General features: G+C 45.8%; 1 protein-coding gene across 5 annotated transcripts in view; it reads right to left on the bottom strand.

The window, feature by feature from the left end:
* Positions 1–23,043, bottom strand: part of PLEKHG4 (pleckstrin homology and RhoGEF domain containing G4) — an 86,028-nt gene that overhangs the window by 47,506 nt on the left and 15,479 nt on the right. For all 5 annotated transcript variants that reach the window (XR_005258244.1, XM_038147908.1, XM_038147912.1 and 2 more), the window contains exons 3-7: positions 15,752–17,873; positions 10,338–10,553; positions 6,452–6,575; positions 5,277–5,370; positions 176–262 (exon numbers count right to left, since the gene is read on the bottom strand). Coding sequence is in view for 4 of the 5 variants with exons in the window: in XM_038147908.1 (XP_038003836.1) it covers positions 176–262; positions 5,277–5,370; positions 6,452–6,575; positions 10,338–10,553; positions 15,752–17,873 (2,643 nt within the window). In the remaining variant the exon portion in view is untranslated. The remainder of the gene's footprint in view (positions 1–175; positions 263–5,276; positions 5,371–6,451; positions 6,576–10,337; positions 10,554–15,751; positions 17,874–23,043) is intronic.

Here is a 23,043-nt window from a genome sequence, read left to right as displayed (position 1 = left end):
TGCAACCCAATAAATACCACACCCGTAGAGACCACAACCACAAAACACAGAGGACACCTAAGGAAATTTCACGTGAGAATGAGCATACATCAATGACAGGGAATTTGCTGTCTGGAGAGTTAAATAAAGGATATCAGGAGTGGCCAAGCAAACCCCAGATAAATGGCTCCATTACCTGTCCTGCTGGCGGCTTCTCCATCCGAAAAGTCAGATCTTTTTCAACCAGAAGCAGGACTCCATGAATACATTGAGGATCCATCTCCTACAAGAGAACAGAGCATAAGTCCGTCAGTGATCGTCCTTGGATACTAAGGAGAATGCACCACACCAGGTTCATACACAAGGTTACAATTTATCCTTCAAAGGCATCTACAAAGCCTGGAAGGCAGTCACCAGAAATTAGGGAAGGCCAGTCTACAAAGTACCAAGGTGATGTTTTTAAGGTAGTTTGTTTCAGATCAACTAGTCCCGCAATATTTAAGGAAGCAACGGAAAAGGTCAGGTGTTGGCTGTACTAAAGAAGCTCTGCCTTTTGCACAGGGAAGTGAATCAGGGAAAAAAAACCAAAACAGAGCTTAAAAAAAACTAAACCAAAAACCATGTTCCGTGTCCAAGTTTTTTCCTGGTCTCTTCACCTAACTGAAAGGAAGTGGCTTTCCCCTCTCCACCCCCAACCCAGTGCCAAAAACATCATCTTGTCTCTACTTACTGCCAATTTACAGTCAAGTACTCGCATCCTGTTTCTACTAACAGAAATTCCTGTTAAACTAACAGAAATTCCAAATACAAGGGATGTTTGGCAGCTGTAGTTCTAACTCAGTGATCCAGGAGCAGCTCTCCAATTATAGAAGCATTCTACAGGGAAGTGAGAAACAGGCAGAGAGAGCAACAGTAGAAAGAGGGAAGCATGGCAGAAAGATACAGACCATGGAAACAGGACTCCCTACATATGTGATGCCTGGACCAGGAAAGCAAGAAGAGCCATTAAAGCTGTTGTGCCACATGATTAAACAATAGCCATCCCATTTTGATGTCTCCTATGCAGTCTTTGCCTCTGCAAAGATCTCAGGAATTGTCAAGCAACAAATCCTTTCTGATGTTGCTCGAGCTGGAAGGAACCTGCCACACAGCAGGTCACAACGGCCAAGGAAACTTGTTTAAATAAACAGCTCCAGCAGTGAGGAGGGTTAAATATCTGCCAGGAGCAGCAGAGCCAGAGTACAGAGAGAAGTGGACCAGCAGAGACTGTATGACCTAATCTGACACTGGGCCCAGTACAGCAATTAAGAAACAAGGCCAACACAAGGAGCCCAAATTCTGCAAGTGAAAGTAGCAGCAGAGATCCCAGAACAGAGGAAAAAGGCCTTTCTCTTATCCAGTCCTAAACCATGATCCTTTTAAAGACAGCAAAAAAATCCCAACTGAAACACCTTCCAAAACCATGACAGGTTTCCAAACTGTAAATTTATCCTGTGAATTATTCACACTTTCACTGTTATTTGAACACTGATTAAAAGGCCAAAAAGGATTTATTGCATAATTAGGCTGCATTAGGTAAATACTGAAGAGAGGATGGGGAGATATTACAGCTGTACCACCAGCTCTGAATTTATCTGCTAGAAAGTACTAAAGGAAGAAGACTGGACACAACTTCAAGACTGATGATGGTACTAAACAAATTTTTTTCTTACACAATCCCTCTTCTATGCCAACAGTCACGAGATGTGCAATATGAGTGAGGGATAAAGGTAGTGATGGTGTAACAAGAGGTTACCACAATAGCCAAAACACTGATTTGTTTGTTACTCCTGAAAATAGAAACTGAAAAACCATTCACAAATAAAGCTGTCAAGGGAAAAGTTCAAGGTTTTCCAACTCAAGAAGAAATTGTATTTCCAAATAAATCAAGTACTTTCCACCACATTTTTTAATTTAAACAGCTGAAGATAAGTTAGTCTCATCTAGCACTGATGGAGCAATCCAAAGACTGCAACAGTTTACCAGGAGCATCTCAGGAGACAAGCAGAGCTGGGAACAGCAGGATGCCACTTGAGGAAGCTTTCCTGCAGCTTTATGAACAATCTCTTACCATCTTTGCTAACAAAACCAACTGTATGGAAGCAAAGAAACAAGAGTTTCACATATATAAGTGAACTCTTCACCTCCCAAAACAGGTACAGTTTGGACAGCATAAAATAGAGGGGCATCAACAGGAGTTCAGAAAGCACCAGAGTAAATACAGAGCCTTTTATTATTATTCCTTTTAAAGAGAATTAGATATTTTTTCCAATGTTTCTCAGACTGAAGTTCCAGTTTTCTGGCTTCCTGCCCCAAATGGAAACCCATGGCCAGACTTAACAACGCTGGCACAGTCTGAAGCACAGGCTGCCAGGAACGTTTGCGCAGAGGGGAGAGTCCCCAGACACCTCAGTCAGTCTCAAAGTGACCACTCTAATGGAGTAGCAGGGGTTCCCTGTCTCTAACAAGAGACCAAGCTCCTCTGCACTTCTGCACTAAGTGAGAATGCAAATACATCTCTTGAACAGAAAGGTTTGCACAGAACTTCTCTGCTTTCAAACACTAAACTGACTCTTCCCAACCCAACCCACAAACACAGCCGATCACAGGATTAAACCTTCACACTGATACGGGAAATTCAACAGAATCTCACTTCATTAAGACTCAGGCAGAGGGAAATCCCACAGATACTTGCTCACTGAAGGCAGGGCACACATTCCACTGTCCATGCCCTGTCTGCTCACTGAGCAAGGGATCAGTCTAGGACTTCTGAGTAGCAAAGCTCCTCTTAAGAGCCGCCCTCCACAGCACAGAGCTTACTGGTGACAACCTGTAACCAAACATTACAGCATTTATCCCTGCGAAAATCCTTGCTCCAAAGCATCATTATGTAGTTTCCCACAGGAACAAGCCTGATCTATTCCTGCAACATGCACGCACTGTGCACTTCCCTTCACCTCCGCACAGAGCTGCCAGAGTTCCTCCTGCTTCTTCCTGAGATAGCTCTGCAGCAGCTTTTTATTCTGCCCCACTCCCTCTGCTCCGGCTGCTGTCTGGGACAGAAAGATTTCTCAGCCACCCAACAGTCTAAAAAGAAGAGGGGGGAAAAATTATTGCAGAATACAACTGGCCCTACCCTGAAGGCAGAGAGGACGAGCTCCCACCAGTTTACCAGGTGGTTCTGGACAGAGCAACTGACAAACTCCCAGTCCTTTTGGGAAAACTAACCTACAAGCACACAAAGTTGTCTACTAGCACTTAATTCCAATCATGCATTGATTCTGGAAAGATGGAGAAATGGAAGAAAGATTTCCTCAGGCTGACATATCCTGACCCAGGAACCTTTGCTCCCCAGGAGTCTCTCTAGGCTGAACAGACTCCAGCAGGAAGGGATTCTGCAATAGGGCATCTGATCTGTGCTTCCCCACTGTGAAGCAGTGCTTCCCACTGCTGGGTTAAGAGGAAAAGAGCCACTCAGAATTGAATAAGCAGTTCTGGACTTCAACATTAAACAGATTCCAGCACATTATCATAGCAGGCTTCATAGAAACCATGTAAGTAAAATCCTGCATAAGGGGAGTGGTGGACAGCAGAGAAATGAGCTCTACAGACAGTCTGCCAGAGACAAGAGACACTGAGATGTGTAAGGGATTTCAGAAAGGACCTCAAGGAGGTGATCTGCACTGTGACCTTAGAGATGTAGCATACAGTCTGTACCTCAGTGCAGTCACTGGCCAAGCTAATCCTGCTGCACTCCAGAACACTTAGCTTGCCTCACTGTAGTTACACTCAGTTTTCTGTATTACTCTATCCTTGTTCCAGAGCAGAGGAGAACATTGCCATGGGATTACAGAGTAAATGCTGAGGATTTTAGTGAGGCCAGGGATTACTCCTGTGCCATAACTAGATGATAAGCTACCTGAAAAGGTCTCCTTTACAGAGTCTTCAGAAAAGTCAGTGTAAGGATCAAAAACCCATAAGCAGAGTAATCAGCCTCTGTAAATAGTCAGAGTAATCAGTCACTGTTACCTGGAGCACACACTTAGGTCCAGTAATCTGTCTTGCAGCACATTAAACTCTGTTAAGTAACTGTAGCACCACCCTGATAAGGAGGTGCTCACAGCCAAACAGCCATCACAGCACAGCAAAAAGCTTCCACCCTCCCTCCTTTCAGAGGGGAAACTTAAGGTTAAAATGGCGTTATTACCATGCTTGGATGAGAACTGAGACAGCCAGAACATGTTACTGATTTCCAAATCAGGCAACTAAGACTGCCATGCAACTTACATGGACAGTGAAACGCTCAAAAGCTTTAGCAAGCCCACTGCCATGTGGGCACAGCATAAAAGAGAATGTATTTGCTTGTTACCTCTGCAGAACTGAGCAGGGCACAGATTACTCCATCACCACAGAGAATGAGCACGCTGATAGAGCTCACAGCTCCACCCAGCCCAGGAAGCAGGAGGACAGACCTCTGAGTCAGACTCAACTCTCAGATGTGGCTCTGAAGCACATAAACCACAGACATCAGCTTCATTGAAACATTGCCCTGTTCCAGTTTGCAGAGTTTGAGTCCTACGAGACCTAAGCTGTGATTTAAAAGGAACACCTGCTTAAACAAAATTAGTCATCACTACAACCCATCATCTCCCTGTCTTTCTAAGAGCAGCAGATAGTTTTTATCTGGGGGGGCAACACAACCCACTGGCTTCCCAAGTGACTGATATGAAAGCCTTTGACCTGAAGCAATATAGAGTTACAGCACATCCGATTCTAATCATTCACCGACAGCCACATCAACAGCTGCACATGCTTTTCCACCTGGCAGAGCAAGCAGTGCTGTTCCCTACCCCGTGACAGCAGGCAGAGGCCTCTCTCCCTCCCTTCTCCGTGGCAGGCAACAATCCCTGCACATTCCACACAGCCCCTCAGTGCAGGGGACAACACCTCCAAGCAAGATAATTCATGACAGCATTGAGACTTGGGTATGGGCTGTCCTCAGCACTGAGATGAAAGCAAATTTGGAGGGGTGGGGAGGGGTGTTCTCCCCTAACTCAGACTCGCTTGGGTTTTTTGCTTTGTCTGCAGTCTGGCAAGTCCAGGTCATCCTCCTAAAGCAGGGCTGGGTGCGTATCTCCACCTCCCAAAGCCAACTGAAAGCCAGGTGGCAGATGGAGACATAAGCAGCAGATGGAGATGCAACATCCAGCCACGACAGCAAGCCAGCCAGTGCTCCTCTGCCCAGGCTCGAGGCTCACCTGCAAGGTGCTGAACGCCTTGAAGAGAGCAGGAACGGGCGAACAGCGACGAGCATCCACAAGAACAGTCAGACCCAAAGCCTGACATTCTGGTCTGCAAGGACAAAGATAAAAAGGTCACCTTTGTCACCAATGAAAATTAACAAGACTATAGAAACAGAACCTGTAGTCACGACAGGGTGAAAAAAACCAGTACATTATGGCTTTATAATAACAGGAACTAATTGGCCACCTTCTCCTAAACAAAATATATACACAGAAACCACCAAATAATTGCTTTGTTTTTACCTTTGCCATATGATTCTATGACTTCCACCCCATTTCCCATTTCTCCTATTCCTAGAATATGTGTCACTGATGGCAAAGGTGCTGATGCCCACTGGATAATCCACACAGGAAAACCAATTCTTCCTAATTGTGTTCAGAGACAAGCTTGGTTTCAGCCTCACTGTTTCAGGAGAGCAGCCAGTCTGGAGCAGACCCAATTCCTGTCTCATCTAGAATCAGATTTGAAGGGAGAAGCATAAGAAACAAAGCATGAGTTTCTCATGGATTAAGCCTGCTCCCTTATTAATGGTTTAAAGGCCTCAAAAATCACTATCAGAGTTGCTTTACCTCTTCTTATTTAATCGTCTAGAAGTGAAACATCGTGATGAGCTGGGGAAGAAAAGTCTGTCATAGTGAAAGGAAGAGAAGCTCCAGCAAACTTCAGCCTGCAGACACAGGCTTTTTTCAGCCACACATCAAGGCAGCCTCTCAACCCTTGCAGATCCTCCCTCTCATTCAGCTTGGAGGCCTAGCTCTAAAATATCATGTCACAACATTATCACAGAGCTGCTGCATGACTGCCCCATGACAGCTCCCAAATCCCATTTTCTGAACTAATGAAGGATAGCAAGAATGGCTTGGATTCATGGCAACACATGAAAACATTCAGTACATACCCAATTATATCACACCATGTGCACACAGCATATAAAGAATAGGCAAAGTGCTTCCTGAACACAAGCCTGTTCACCCTAGCAGGAGATTCCCACCTGTGTAATTTCAGAACTGTCTGGACCAAGTTCCTAGGCCAATAAAGTCAACCTCCTTCCATTCCTGCCTCAATTCCCAACTCTAGGAAAGGCAAAGCAGACAGGGCAGCAGCTGAGCTGCCCAAGAGCATCACAAACCTTGGGATGCTGTGCAGGTACAGAAGAAGGCGTACAAGCTCAGTGGTATTGCAGTGGGGGTTTAACCAGGCTGTGTTCCTTGTGGTTATTATGGCCACCGCACGTCCCGATTTGTCTCTCGTACCTGTAAAAAGAGAGGGGGGTGGAAATCACACAAGTTATTCAACAGAGCCTGGTTCCAGGTCTGTATGCCTCATACTCTCCCACTAAGACCCCACCACCTTCCTGGAAATCCTGCCCAGAATTCAATGTAGTGTGTGTTGCAGATGGTAGGAGGCTATAAACACACTTCCAAAGTACCCAAATGCTGCTCCAGAGTGAAGCAAATGAGCTCAGCTTGTCTCTCTCATGGTAGTGTTAAATTTGTACTGCTGTGTTCCACCAGACATTCTTCATAAATGCGGTTGAAGTTGCCTAACAATAATCTTGAGAAAAGCAGAAATCTCTTAAGGTACAGAATCTCACCTTCCCATTGCTGTCAGATGAGAGAATGCAGACAGGTCTGCAGAACATGCACTGTGTTAGGAGACTGGGCACATGCTGCAGGCTGAGCCAGAATGGAACCAGTCAGCTCCTGCAAGCAAAGCCCTGGAGCAGAAGCCCAGAGCTCCTCTTCAGAGGCTGCAGACAGGACAGTCCAGGAGCACACTCCTGCCTGCCTACAGCTCTGACAAAGGGGAGAGGCAGAGCTGGGCTTTCGTTAGGTGCAGAGCTTGCTCAGAGCCCAGGGCACAGATACAGCACAGGATGGGCAACCCAGCTGAGTTGTGATACACCCAAGAAGGAGAAATCCCTCTGCTTCAGTTAGCCAGGAAGGACAATGCTTCTCTGCCACCCGTTTTCCAAAAGCCCAAAGTCCCAGCTTATCACAGGAGGAGAAGGATCTAACAGTCCCAGCTTTGGGATTACGTCCAGCCTCCTCTCCAGATGCCAAAGCAGGGTACAGAGCAGGTGGAACGCCAGAACTGCTTCTGACTCAACATCAGGCAGTACCTGCAGTGAGCCCGCTCAAGCAACTGGGAAAGTAAGTGATCTGGGGAACGGGAGGGACAACACCTCTTCTGTGTGAAAAGTAATTCACAAGAACAGGAGCCATTTCCTGCCATACAAACAGTATAAGAAGGATGGGGGGTGGGCAGAAATCCCAAGCACAAGACAAAACCAGAGACTTAGAGAAATCTGTTTCTTTCTCTCCTTAACTCTGTTCCTACGACAGGAGATACTGTCCTGAACCACCTCCTTCCCCCATCCCAGGGACAAGCATGAGAGTTGTCAGGTAAAAGAGACACAGATGGACAGCCACAAGCGTGGAAAGCTGCCCCAGCGTGATCTCAGTCTGTCACTTGGACACGACTTGAGTAAGGGCCACAGACACAGATGGACACCATTTTGAAGCAGGGCTTTCTACCTCCCAGGGAGCAAAACTGTGACACAGGCTTTCTCCTGCTGACAAAAATCTTTCATCATCAGTGTGATTCAGGAGGACTTTTATTACTCCTGAAATACTGTAGCCTGGATGCTGCCTAATCAAAGAGATGGAGAGAAATTAGAAAAAGCTCATTAATATCGTTTGTTTCATAAGCTAAGGGGACCATCACAAAACAAAATAAAAAAACAAAGCCTTCAATTACTGGAAAAATGGCTCAATAAAAGCTTTTTAATTTTGAAGCAACATCTTCTGCCCATCAAGCAGCTCGGGCATCACCAGAATTTGATTAAACTCTGAACTTCCACCTAGTAGTCTGGGAATTGCCTGACCAAGTCAAAAAAGCAACCAGAGCCACCAGGGCTAGGTCTTCAACAGGGGCATAATCCAAAACTGAAACTATCCTGAAAGTTTCAGCTAACTACATCAGCTACTAGTTTATTACTTAGCTCTTATTCACCATTCATTATAAAAGTTATTCCTTCTAATGTAATTACTGTATCATTATCACTGACTAACATACAGCATTTAACTGAGTGGTGAGTACATTCCCTCAGGTGTGAGGATTGCCCACTGAAACCCCAAAGAGGCAGAGAGGACATTCAAATCTGACAGTGCTTTTACAGGAAACCTAATTCCTTCCTTAGAGAAAAACTTGCTTGGAAGCAGTATCAAACCTAATCCTTGCTTCTTGTGGGCATTTGAAGGGCATTTGATATCCCTCCATCACATATTCAAATGCTTTTGTCTCATTTAACAATGGTACATTATGATAGGAATCTGTGACAAAGGGAGCATTAGGTAACATGGTCAGGCTCCTGTGAGAGCATGGACTGAGAGCCTCTCTGAAAGACCCTCTCTAATCCTGTAACTTTTTGGGCTGTTATATACAGCATAAAAATGTCCAAACTGATCAGCAGACCAGAAGATTAAAAATCCTCCTTTGAAATTTGTTGTAACAATTCATCTCCTCATGCAAAGTTACATGTATAAATGTACCATTACTCTGCCCTGCCCGCCCTTGGTTTTCCATCTCACCTTCTTCCAGAAACTGGAAAAGTTTTAACTCCCTTCTTCCTTCCTGGCACAAAGGCGTTTCACCTCTTTCTCAATCATCCTATGAGATAAACAACCCTCCAATCTCCTGCGGTAAGACACGCAGTTTAGTTACAAGAAAGGGCCATAACCCTTCTCTGCACCACCTCTAATATTTACCATCTCCTTTTACAATACCCAAACTATTTCAGAGGCATCCCCAACAAGTATACAGAGGTAAAAAATCAGTCTCTTAATCTATCTAGTTGTCTCCTCCCCTTTACACAACTGAGGTCAAAATGGGTCTTGCAGATCCAGCACCACCTGGGAGATGCCTGTGCTGCCTTTCTGCTTTCCTTCCCTACTCCTCCACACTGCACAGTCTGCCTGACCTCTTCTCTGAGGTTGGGCTCTCTGCCCAGTTTTCAACTCATACGTGGCCCCTGAGCTGATCAAATGCAGCTCCTCCTGCCCCACACTGAACAACCCTCTCGCTCTGAAAGGACAAGCCCACAGGGGCTCCTTACACAGAGCTGCCAAATGCTGCTTCTCACTAGAGAGGTAGATCTTAATTCCTCTGCTTACTTCATGTTGGGTTAAACACACAGACGTCTTGTGTGGGCCCTGTACACCAAGCAACCCCGGCTGCTCTGTCCAACAGCCTCAGCTTTGTTCACCCCTCTGCCAGTATTCATCCCATGCAGAAATTTTATCTGCAGCTATTTGATATTCATTGCTCTATCAGATGCAAACACTGAATAACATTTGACCTACAACCCAATTCTGGCAGAATAATTCTGGGAAGTTCTCCCTTCATAGCTGGTTTTGTCATCTGCTATTGAGCTGCGCTATCATTCACCCTACATATTGCTCATCCACTTCACTGGGATATTCCTCTCAACACCATGTGCCATGAAATCAAATGTCTTCTAAAAATCTATTATATCTACGTGGCTACATTTAGTCAACAGAACTTCTAATTACCAAGAATAAAACTGGTTTTCAAGAGTCCTGTCAAAGAGCATCTTGTACATTCCTATCCTTTAATTACCTAGCAAATGAATCAAGTTCCTATTCTTCTGACCAGGTCTGATGTCAGGCCCACCAGCCCATCATTAGCTGCACCCTCACTCTGCTCTTTTTGAACTCCTGGTATGAGCCCACAGATTTGGCATTTCTGACTCATGCACGCTTGGTTAACATTTTGAGACTCCTGAGAGCAAATTAACATTAATGGGAGGGAAGTTCTACTTCCTGTCCTGCCCATTCGGAAACTTCAGAGGATTCAAGAAGTGGAATTTCTGAAGAGGTTTGGGTTGAAAGAAATAGAATTGGCACCAGTCTCCAGTGCTGCAGAAGGAGGCTCACCTCCCTTGCCCTCCTACAAACCACATTTCCAAGACACATTCTGGCTCAGCTACTCACCAGGCAGGTAGGCAACTCCACTCCTGAGCACTTCTGGGTTCACATCCTTGACTATGGTAGGTGCAAACTGACCACCCCAGGCAGTTCCAGAAGCTGGGGATGTCGGGGGAGTAACAGGAGGTGAAGTTTCCTCCAGGGCACTGCTTTTACTCACTGGTTTCAACACACCTGTGCCAGTTGCCTCTTTTCTCATCTCTGTCTCTTCTGACACCACCTCTGTAAGACAAGCAACAAACAGAAGCTTGAGCACAGTTCCACCCAAACGATCCCAGGTCAGTACCAGACTGGGGAGGGATGTGCTCCCAGCTCCAGCACTCTGCAGCTCTTCCAGACCTTTAGCCAGTAGCATGCATGTTCTAAAACTGGTTAGAACATTAATACTACTGTAATTCTAAAAAAATAAACCAATTTATTGTAAAGTTTGCAAAGTATAAAAGCTCAATTCAGACGGGGATTACCGTAGTCAAAGTCCTTTTTAAAGGTAACACATCAAGCAGTACATGTCTGCTCACAGCCTGGAAGTCTGGCACACTGCAAGTCCCTGGCTGAGCTCCAGCAGCCTGAGCATGCTGAAGTGATAAACCAGCTTCTGACAGGGAGGGCTACTCCATCAGGACAGAATTACTCCCCCAACACCACTTTCAGATTAGTTCCTGAAAATATGAAGTCAACTGGAGGCTGACAAATCAGCTGGAAATTAGCCAAAGAGACCTTGGTCTCCTAGTCCAGCCTTTTTTAATTAACATTTAATGTGAAAGTCAGAAACACATTGAAAAACACTGAACAGGATGATTACACCAATCATCTCCTGCTCAAGAACTGCAGAAAATGCTTCCTTTGTCTGACACCTCTGCTCTAAAGTACAAGTTATCACAATCAGTTAATTCTAAAATTAAATATCTTGGCTACTACACTGAAACTAAGGCTAGTTTTTTTCTAAGGCTAGTTTTTTTTCATGTTTAATTATCTGGAAAGAAGAAAAAAATTATCTACCCACTGTGCAAGAAGTATTATTCCCCATTTCCCAACATCACAAGAATTAGAAGCCAACAGAACATCTTCAATAATAAATATTCAGTACTCTAAGTACACAACCAGGCCATCCCTGTGTTTGCAGAAAGCTATACTAAATAAAAGACTATACTTCACTACAAAACCTGATACTTCAGTATCTACCAACAAAAATATCAACCTTTCTGCAGGAAAATAAGAGCGGAATATTTATTTGCTTGCTCTGAAGTCAGACATTTTAATTGCTATTTAAAATTTACTTCAACCATCCTACCTTCCTGCTGCATCAACAATGCTTACACTTGACTCAGTTTATTTACTAACAGATTCCAATACTTCATTAAAGAGCAGGACCAGGAACAAAGCAGTCCTTGAAGTGGCTTTCAGTACAAGCTTTAGCAGTGAAGGAGATTTACAGGTTGAGGCTTAGCCTGAACTGCTTTCAAAATTGCTAAAATGGGTGAGAGAAGTGCCCTGAGCAGCATGGCTCACTGCAACAAATCATGCAGCAGTGGGGGAAACTAGGAGGAGCTCCTGGGCTCTGCACCATCAAGGGCATGATACAATAGCCGCTCATTCCTCTCTGCTAACACCACTGGTTGAGGAGCATCCCTGGGATCCAGCCTGGCATCTGCTGCATTTGGCCACATAAGCTGCTGTGGTGGCTTCAGGGCTCTGCCCAGCCCTGGGATGTACCAGAGCCCCACTCTGTTGCTAGGGCTACCTCAGCCTCCACTTCCCAGCGGTGCAAGAGGTTATCCACTTCAGACAACACTGCTGCATCTTCCTGAGCAGCACTTCAGAGGGGCACTGATCTCCTGCAGAAAGGGTGTCTTGAACATCACAGAGTCATGGAAGTTGTGCTCAAAGGTTTCACATTAAGAGCTGGTAGACTTTCTAAGAGAACATGGAATCACCTTATTACTGAGCTGTAAGGACTGTCAATAAGAAGAACTACATAGTTTGTAGTAAAGGGGTCTGCATTAAATGACAAAAGCCTGCAAAGAGGACCAAAATTTGAGATTTAAAGAGGACAAGAAACTGAACGTAGCTGTGTTCCACATAGGTTACACACCAGGGCAAGAGAAATACATAAATGTATGTGACAGTCCTGCCTTGGATATCTCTTAGGAATGAGGCAGCAGCTCCCAAAATATAGCAGAGAAACATTTTGCTCAGCCCACCACACACAGTCATGGTACCGGGGCTTTTCAGCCCTGGGGAAACTTCACTGAAGCTGTGCAGCCCCCAGACTGTGCACATCTCGCCCAAACAAAACTCTTCCCCGAGCTTCTGAAGGCCAGCTCAGATCTGCAGATGCCAGCTCTCCCAAGCAGGCCCAAGCACACGGTTTGTTATTTGCAATCCGGGCGGAGGCACTCACTACAGCAGGAAATCACAGAATGCGGAGGATTACATCTAAAAGCAAATTGAGAACAGGGACATCTGAATTTGCCGTGTTTGCAGGTTCCACCTTTCCCCGAGGTTAAGGAAGTGGTAGAGGAGGATTTGCTTGTGTGCATTTCAAAGAGACATTAGCATTTTCCCTGCAAACAGCCCCAGCAGTATCACCTATGCTAACATCAGGTAGTAACTGGGACCAGGAATGGAACGCCCTAACAGGTGCTGCTGAATATGCCCCAGTGCGGCTTTTCAGCCCATTTCTTGAATATCAAGATACTTTCCACCTACAAAACAGAGGAATTCTTTCCAGAGCTGCGAAGTTGCAAAATCCACTTTCGTTTAGATGTTAGACATTAGGAAAAAACAGCAGTCACACTATCTGTGAATAGAACCAGTGTAAATTCTAAGCCATCAACTGTAAACAGTTCACATTTGACTTCAGACTTTTTTCTATTTATATCTAAGTCTGTCTAAGTTAGACTCTATTTGTGCACAAAATAAGCTCACTGAGAATGGAAGTAAAGGGAGAAAGTTAAGGGACAAGGAAAAACCTGCAGACGCAGCAAACTCAGATGCCCCAGTTCTGAACATGTATTTTGACATAATCAACAATATCTGCTGTAACAAGCAAGCTCCTCCACCTCACACAAAGCAAATTGTGCCTCTGCCCACTGCTGCTGAGGTGTGAATTTCAGATCTGAACTGACCCAGTAAAGCTTAAGCTTTGTTGTTATTTATAGTTTAGGCAAGATACCCACAGTTTCCAATCACAGCAGCAAAGTGACCTCAACAAGACACAGAGAATTTCACCTACAGAACCACCTCGATGGAAAACTAAAGTCCATTTGTAGGACATTTGCTTTGCTTTGTAATTTTATCTCTGAATTATCTTGTAAGTACATCTCTGAGGGTTTAATGGGGCTAGATAAGGAGATGGCTTGTTTGGATCTCAAAGCAATCAAATGTAATTGAATGGATTAAGCTTTTTATAGTGCCAGCTATAGCGTTTAAGAAATACTGCCAGCATAAACAGATACTTGAGCTGCCTTTACCATAAAAACTTTATTTTGATAGTTTGGGTGGTTTTCCTGGCAATTTAGGTTGTTTCTTTTGCTTTACAAATACTGAGATAATAAGGTTTGCATTTTTCTTAAACTGTAATGCCCAAGTTTAACATCAGCAGACTTGAGCCACGAATGTCACTTACTTCAGCCAAATCCCCAGAATCATTTGTAACTGACTTTCATTAAAAACAAACTCTGTGTGTGCCCCAGAGGGGTCCATCTCTGCTAAAATCTCCAGCAGAGGCCAAGATTTATTCTTTGAACCAGTGAGAACATCACACTTACCTCACAGTGAGCTGGACCTGGTTAATTTTAAAAGAGAAGAGATGGGAACATTGAATAAGCAGCCACAGCACTCATGAGCAAAGCGTCCACCCAGCACTAAACACGGACTAGGTGCTCCAAGGCACGGTCCTGAGCAAGCAGGAAGTCGGGCCAGGTTCAGGCTGGCCAGGGGAATGGATACCCATTTCCTGGCATATATCTACCAAGACCCACAGATAAGCAGAAGGTGATTTTTTTTTTTTCTGTTTATGGTGATAGGTGTTCAGAGAGACGTGCGCTGCAGAAATAGCAACTTTTGAGCTGACCCCTCCATTTTGCAGAAGAGAAATGCTTGTCACTTCCAAAGTTTCAGGAATGCCTGGTAACCCTGGGCTTGCCTAACTAAACAATTAAATTAGTTTGATGCAAATTTTAATGAAATTTTATTTTAATCAGTGGACACTAATTTAGCTCCATTAGAAGGTCAGTAAGACATCAGGTAAAATGTGACTTTTGGGCGCTTGAGAAGCAGCTGTGTGTGCAGTCAAATGGAATCATGCAGCAGCTCTTGGCCACATAATCTGGGACCAGGGCAAGCATTACAGTGGCTGCACATCCCAAGACAAGCAGCTCTGGATCTGTTGCCCCAGAGGTCAAACATGCTCTAGCAACACGGGTCTGTACGCCAACCCTTTCAAGAGTCCTCACTCTAACATTTCAAGCTGGGTAATTTTCCTAGCCAGGGGTCTCAGGGAATGAGAGCTGTTGAACTGGAATGGCATGTTCCACCCGCCCCCGCCACACACCCGCTCCTCGGTGTGATCTGCATATCGAGCTGCAGCTTTCCAGACTCAGCAGAGCCGGGCAAAGCCCACACCGGGCCCGTGCGGTTACACACCGCCTGCTTACAGTCTGGTGCAAAAGGCAGACACCTGGACTGCCCTCTCAATTCCTCCTGAAGAGCACAGCTCCAGCTCAGGAACCCAAGCATCAGAAATCTGGATAATATCTGCTCGAACATTCCATCTGAGCTGAAGTTAGAGGCTTAATTTCTGCGCTCTCCCACTCAAGTTAAACAGCTCCTACTTCAAACCTAATCGAGCTGAAGAAAGCATGCCGGAGGGGAAGGCAGGGAAGAGGGGGAATCCCTCAGCTCTGCAGTTTGCTGCCTGAATCGGTTATCAGCACATACATGTGTTGATCTTCAGGTCACGTTACACAACTAGTATTTTAGTGTGGCATCCACTGCTGCTTCTTCTTGCCACAGCCATCTTCCTAAAGTCAGTTTTCAACTATGAAACACTTGTACAGTTAGACAAGTCTCTCCTCACACTTTCTGCACATCATGAATGTAAGCAGGAGGAGGTCACCAGCAATCAGATTAACTGAAATTAAAAGCTTCTTCCAATGGAACTTTGTTCTGTACCAATGTAAATTTGCAAAGAATTAAACAAAATACCACAACAAACCCACCTGTGAAGAGAAAGGTAATTTCATGCCACAAAAAAGGACAACTTAATCACTTCCCAGTTTTTGTGCTATTACCCCAAAGCCTCCCAGATGTACCTATCAAATCCTGCCTGATAAGTAGTATTCAAGCAGTACTCCTTGAGAACTTTGCTTTGAATCCATGTTACGAAACATAACCACACAAACATCCAATGGCTGTACCTTTAGGAGGTGATGCCCCAGATGATGCCTCTGGCTGGGAGTGCAGAGTGGTAGGTTCTGTATGCCCCTCGGCAGGTCCTGAGGACAGTGGTCCACCCTCCAATTCCTCTTCAATGGATTCCAGTGTTTTTGAGGCTGTAGTCTTCAACCTTTCCCTGTAAGAACAACTTTCTGGGTTCTCCACCTGTCCCTGCAAGTCCTGCATTGCAACATGCTCCAGGTTCAGCACAGAATTCTCTTCACTTTCATTGCCATGGTTTTCCACCAGTCTTTGCGGTTCCTCAAATGTCCCTCCAGACCTCTGGGTTTTGAACAGACTTGAGTCTTCTTCTTGTGCACTGAGAGCCAACAAGTCACCGTTATTTAATTGTTCTGCCATCTGATTCCCTTCTGCTGACTCAGTTTCGAGTGGTATGGCTTCTTCAGCCTTTTTCTGCTCTTGCTCTTCACCATCTGACAAGGTTCCATCCGCTGGAGCTTTCGCAGAACAGGGACTATGACTAGTCTGATTTTCATTTACAGTCAACATTTCTTTAGACTCTTTCACTTCCTCTTGGCTGTCCCTTCTTCCCACCTCAAATTCATCTACATCTCCTTGGCTCTCTTCTGGAGGACTTAATGGAGAACTGCTATTTGCTTCATTATTGCTAGAGCAAGCACTTACATCTGCCACGTTCCCTGAAGGAGGGCATCTCTCCCCACCCACATCTGAATTCTCAGGCAATGTAGTGACCTGAACTGGCTCAACACTTCCACTGACACCCTGGCAAGAGACATCAGAGGCTTCCTTTAGTGTGCAACATGGTCCCAAAGGCCCTAGGACAGGTACAGAAGAAGCATCCATCAGTGTCACATCCTTTTGACCCTTAGTCAGTGGTTCTGTGTGTAGTCCCAGCATCACTTCCTCTTTAGCAGCAGTAGCATCTAGAATCACTTCTGGGCTCTGCTCCAACATTTCAACACCAGCATTTTCACTAGGTCCATCACTTTCTCCCTTCACGTTTCCAGGGGCACCAGGCCCTCGTGCCTTGCAGCTGACAGCATCTCCAGCACACACATCGCTGTAGCTGCACAGTGCAGATCGCCAATCCAGCGAGTGCTCACTGTGAGTCTCCCGCTGTGCAGATGAATCTTCGGCGCAGCAAGCAGGAGGCTCAGCCACAGGAAAGTTATCACCCATACTTCCAGGATCAGCTGGTATCAGCTGACCTTCTGGGGACAGTTCTCCATGTGCCATCACTTTGTTGCCTTCCAACGGAGTAACATTTTTGAGAACTTCTGTAGAACCGCTCAGAGCGTCCATTTGACAGTGCTCCTTCTGCATAAGTGCTGACTGAATTAAGTTCTTGGAGTAGGTGCTGTCTTGTATGACAGTAAACTTGTGCTTGCCTTTAGACTCATTCACTCGTGCCCTGGGCTGAGTTAAATAACTTAATGGCAGCGACTGTGTTAAAGATCCTGTTTGCAGCCCAAATCTGGGCAGCGAAACTTCTGCCAGCTCAACGTACTCCCCTTCAAGGTCACTTTCCACGTTCTCTTGAGTCACAGGACTCGTACAGACACCATTGATCAGAGCTTCATTGAACTGTGGAGCTGTGCTGCTAATGACAGGGTTGTCTTGATTTGCACTTAGTTCCTGTAGATACTGAGACCTCAGGTCTGGTGAACCATACTCAGTACGGTCCGTGGGGAGGCACAAAATTGAACGTTCCTCTGTTATTTCTGGAGAGATGATACTGTTTTCAATTATTTTTGGTTTATTTATAAATTCAGGATTAACCACTTTATCCCAGGGGACACGAAATATTTTTTCATCAGTGGTTAGTAAACAATTTTCCAGTGCTATGCCCATCCGCTCTCCATTGAACGTACTCAACCATTCCAGAGTAAAAATAGAGGTATATGAAACTTCTGGAATCACCACTTCTTCTACATTATGCTTATCTTTTGCCAGACACTTCAATACAATTCGTGGAGGCTTCTTCAGAGAGGGGACCACCTGCAGGTAGAAGTCACCGGGCTTCAAGATTTGCCAGTCAATGGAAGCTAGCTGGATCACAATCTTCTCCTGAATACACAGAGGCCAGCCCGCGTGGCGAAACAGCAATCCGCAGTACGGAGCCTGTGGAGACAAGACAAAGCGTTTCCAGCACCAGCAAAAGATCTCAGCTCAAGCTTCTCAGTAAGAGAGATCAAGAAAACAGATTAATTTAGGGTCTTTGGTTATTGATGTCTTTGGTTATTTCCCCACTAAGGTTTTCTCTATAAGAAGAAATAAGAAAATCTACCAACCCTAACCACCTGCGCAGGACAGGCGGGCACAAGTTACACTGGGAGGCTGCAACCTCCCAGTGAAGAGAAGACAGAGCAAAGACAAAACAGGAGATAGGAAGCAGCAAACGAGGAAAGCACAGCAGAGCCACAGAGAAAGAAGGCAGCAAGTGCCATCAGCAAGCTGCAAGAAGCCACACTTCATATACCAGCCATTTCCTCATTCCCAAACATAGCAGCACTCAGGCCATGCCTCTGACAAATCCCACTCAAGTAAAAAGAACTGAAGTTTCATAGCTGAACTGACTTGACTCAATTATTTACAGCTTTATCACAACTTCAAAAAACAATGTCCAGTGCTTTGAACTTGATTCTGGGCAAGATTTAAATTAAGCCATTATATAAGCCATCAATTCCACAATTAATTTCATCTTTTTCTGTATGACAAGGCCTTGGATTCAATTAATTCAAGTATTTTGCCATCCAGCAGAGAAACCAGAGAACAGAAAGGAACTTCCTGGATCCTCACACACCTTGAAACAACAGGTACTGGCATAAAGCAATTTCTTTCTTATGTTCACCAAGCCTTACCTTCAGCCCCACCAGATTTCTAACTCTCCTTGCACCTGAAGCAAAGTTGCTCACAGGTTTAGAAACCCAAATCATCCTTCAGATTCAGTAATTCCTCCTCCTCGATCCTGTATTTTCTGGATGTGTTTCCATTACTTAGACTTATTAACCCGTGTCACATGACCTTAGCATGTCTACCTCCATCATCTCCTCGGTGTGCCCCAAGTATCTCCTTTGTAATGCCCATTTCTTTTTCTTAAAAACCATTTGTGCATTGTGCAAAGCATTGCAAAACACGGCCTGTAATGGAACCAGCACTTCCCAAATGTGCTAGAAGCAACTCTTAAAGCGAAGATCCCACTCGTCTTCCAGTCACACTCCTACAGTAACTCAGTCACCTGCTGGTTTTTCTTCTCAAACTGATGAACTCCAGCTCACAACAGAAGTTCTGCCTGCCGCTTTGTGGAGGCACATGCTTGCCCCCCGAGTCTACCATTACAAAATTTAAGTACAAAGTTTTAGAGCTCATCTTGTGCAATGCATTTATCACCCTTCTCTTCCAGGTTATAGTTTATGTGTCCCAGGCTGGTTTCAACACAAACATGCCACGCATACTCTTACTTTTCATGCCAAGGTCATGGATGAGAAGCACGGCGTGTTTCATGACTCTGGCCTCCAGCTCCATTTTCCCTGCAGTGCAAACATCCTCCTTCCCTTTCACCAGTTTGTAGCCATCTTGTAATTCTTGCGTAAACCTCAACCCTTTTGACACAGTAATTAATCCTCCATATAACTCCATAATAAATCCTTTATGGCAGAGATTAAACAATGACATTTATCTCTCTAGAGAGAGCTGGTTTATTAAAAAGGCTGGTGTGACACTACCTGCCATGGAGCAAACCACATGAAAACGTTATTCAGTTTTTCACGGGTCAGTTAATTCAGTCCTTGCTCAGTGCACAATGTTGTAGGCTCAGCTTGTTCTCTGTATTTTGTTACTAGCCCTGACTTAACAGATTCAATAAAATCCCTGCTACCAGACATTTGGCATTATGTGGTAACTTCTTCCATATTCCAGGATGGAGACCTGCCAGTCCTGCATCTTTGAAATAGTCAGGTTTAGTTACAGTAGTTTTTACTTCTGTTCACTTACTGCTACTGCCCAGCTGATGTACTTACACACTGTACCATTACAAAAAGGAACCTTACTTTAGTTCTTAATTACCTGAAGGATCGTATTAATATTACCTTTCTATTCTAAGCTTGACTCACAGCAGACACATCTCCCCTTCTTTCCTCTTTCTATTAAATTAGAGCCAAAAAGCCCTATAACCTGACACACAGTTGCTTGTGCTTCCCTAAAGGCACAGCTAAGCTGGGCAGTCTGATGTTCTCAGGCTTTCTGATCTGCAGGACACAGATGCCTCTGTCACTAAGCTCCTTTCATCCACAACACAGTTAAACTCAGCAAACCAAGAGCACCTCTTGCAGCAGTTTGCACAAGCTGCTTCTGGCTCCAGCAGGTCTCAGGCTGAATGTACTTCATGGACTTTTATATCAAGCTCAAGACTCGCACAGCACCTCAGCCAACAAAGCTTGTGGCTCCTAGCAAAGTGCCCAAATCAAGTATTTTGTACATGTTTTAAACTACAGCAATTTGCAGTTTTCCAGATGAGACTGTACCACTGCAGCACAGCAACCCCCCTTCTCCCATTACAGTCTCTCCTAGTAGGTATATTAAGGCCAAGGGTCTGTACCAAGGGTCTTTCAGGGGAAGAAGAGGCAGATGAAGATCAGTTCCCAAACTATTACAGTTTGCAGGACTGAAAAGTGAAAGACACAGTCAGCAGGGGCATAAACATAAAGCTGAATTCCATCAGCACATACTTGACATAGAGATTATGTTAACATTTGGATGCAGAGTAATCCACTGGAGGGCCACTCACACATTAAGAAATTCAAAACCAGCCTCACTGCTTAGATGCTTACTTGTCTGCCTACTGACTCATAAGGAGAAAACTCGGCCATAAAATCACCAAAACCAAAATGCAGAATGCATCGAAGGTCCTGAAAAGCCCTACAAAGCCACAATCTAAACTGTATCGGGAGCCAGAGTAACATCCAAAACAGGAATGCAAGTCCCACAATAGCCTGAACATTACAGAGCTTTAGAACCTTAGAAGCGGAGCATCCTTATGCCACTCCTGCTCCCAAATGCACCTTCAAAGGGAAGATTATGTGAAGAGGCTTATTACCGTACCTTTAACATCTCATTTTGAGGCTCAAGGATTTGCTTTTCTCGTGTCCAAACACTACAGAGCCAAACCAGGGCCACCAGAGGAGTGCCGGGAAAACCCTCAACACCCAGTGGCTGCAGCCAGGAATAAAGCTTCCTCTGAAAAAAGAGCTGGGTACCAACGATAAAAATGGCACAAAGGTGGAATCTTCTAAAGCTACAGGGATGGCTAAACTGGAACAGACTATTTAGCTCAGGACATCACCTCAAAGCCAGGGAAAAAAATCTGGTTTTTAACTTTGTGCTAAGCAGAGACAGACCTCCTTGGAACACCCCTTCCAATCCCTGAGGAATCACACACAGGCTGATGATTTTAATACACCCAGCTGAAGCCCATGAACTTGTCTAGTATTTCATGAAGCCATTTACACTTTTGTCACCGCAGAAGCTGACAAAAGATCTAGTGCTCTCAAGACTTTCTACAGTAGTCATTCAGACACCAGTTAATTCTTTTCCCTCTAGTGTGTTTAGGAAATGCTCACACAGAGCAGCTGAACTACAAACTAAGGAGGAAGTATTGCTTTTGTTTAGACTCTCTAAAAGGTAGGCAAGACTTTCTAAAAGCAATTAGTAAGAAACAGTCCTCTGTGATTTCAGACTGTAAAGATGAAGGGGCATACAGTGGAGGTTTGGAGAAGAAGAGACCACAGCAAATTAAATAAATTTCATAAAGGAGAAATAATAAAACATCAAACAAGCAGACTTTTAAATAAAATATGGAATAGCATGGCCCCAACTCTAAAGAGGGTACACGGTACCTAGAGCTTCCCTTGACCTCCCTGTACTATCACTCTGGAAGTAAAAAATCACGAGTGACGGCCGGAAAGGGTCACAACCAAGTAAGAAAGGATCTTGCTGACCACTCTCCCAGACATTTCACACCTCACCAAAAGCCCCCAGTACCTAATGCTAAACCTTGTGCAGCCCTCCCTAAAGGCAGCTGCCCAACCAACCATCTTGTTGGTCAGCCAGGTGGAGCACCAGCACCCTGGGCTTCTCCAGTGCCCACTGGCCTCATACTTCCCTCATCAGGACCCCGAGCTCCAATTGCTAAACCTCTCCCCCCTCAGGATGCCCAGCACCCACTGCCCTCACACCTCTTCCTGCTCAGAACGCCCAGCACCCACTGCCCTCACACCTCTCCCTGCTCAGAACGCCCAGCACCCAGTGCCCTCACACCTCTCCCTTCTCGGGACGCCCAGCACTCAGTGCCCTCACACCTCTCCCTCCTCAGGACGCCCAGCACCCAGTGCCCTCACACCTCTCCCTCCTCAGGACACCCAGCACCCAGTGCCCTCACACCTCTCCCTTCTCGGGACGCCCAGCACCCAGTGCCCTCACACCTCTCCCTCCTCAGGACGCCCAGCACTCAGTGCCCTCACACCTCTCCCTGCTCGGGACGCCCAGCACCCAGTGCCCTCACACCTCTCCCTCCTCAGGACACCCAGTGCCCTCACACCTCTCCCTGCTCACGGCCGCGCGCCGCAGCGCCTCGTGCTCCAACGGCCCTCCACCAGCCACCGAGGCCACCGTGCCCGTCAAGGCGGCCCCGCGCTGCTATTGGCTGCTGCAGGCCCCGCTGTCCTCCCATTGGCTGCCGGGGCCGAGGCCCGCCCTGCGGCCGCGCCCGCGCTCTCCCGTGGCGCCCCGAGGGCCGCGGGGCCGCGGTGGGTGCGCGGCCTTTGCCGTGCGTTCCTCGGCCCCCGGCCCGAACGCCTCCCCTGTGGGACGACAGCACCGTGCGCCCAGCTTACTGCAGCTTTCCCTCCTTCCCCTTCACCGCCTCACCTGCCCAAGGCACCGCTGGCCTCTCGGAAGCTGCCGGGATCTCGGGAAGTGGGGAAATTGCTACCTTGGCTCCTTCAGCGAGGGCGGTGTTTTGGGAAAAGCCGTGAAACATCTTGAAATAATTACCAGTTTGTACAAACGAAAAGCCTTTTGTTTCTTTAAAGGGGAAAAACACGCTATGCACCGTAGAATTAGAAGCTCCAAATACAGATACTGATGGAATAACATCTATTCCAGTGTTCCGGGTGGGAGAGAGCAGCAAGGTCATGCACCACCTTGGATCCTCCTCGACTCACAGAGACAGCTGGCACCAAACTGGAGGCTGGTGACAGTACGAGGTGACAAACACTGCACCAAAACACTTTCA

This window comes from Motacilla alba, chromosome 11 (assembly GCF_015832195.1).
Source record: "Motacilla alba alba isolate MOTALB_02 chromosome 11, Motacilla_alba_V1.0_pri, whole genome shotgun sequence".
In the NCBI taxonomy this organism is placed as follows: Eukaryota; Metazoa; Chordata; class Aves; order Passeriformes; family Motacillidae; genus Motacilla; species Motacilla alba.
The sequence above is the reverse complement of the archived record's forward strand: the minus strand, read 5'-3'. Positions and strand labels throughout refer to the sequence as shown.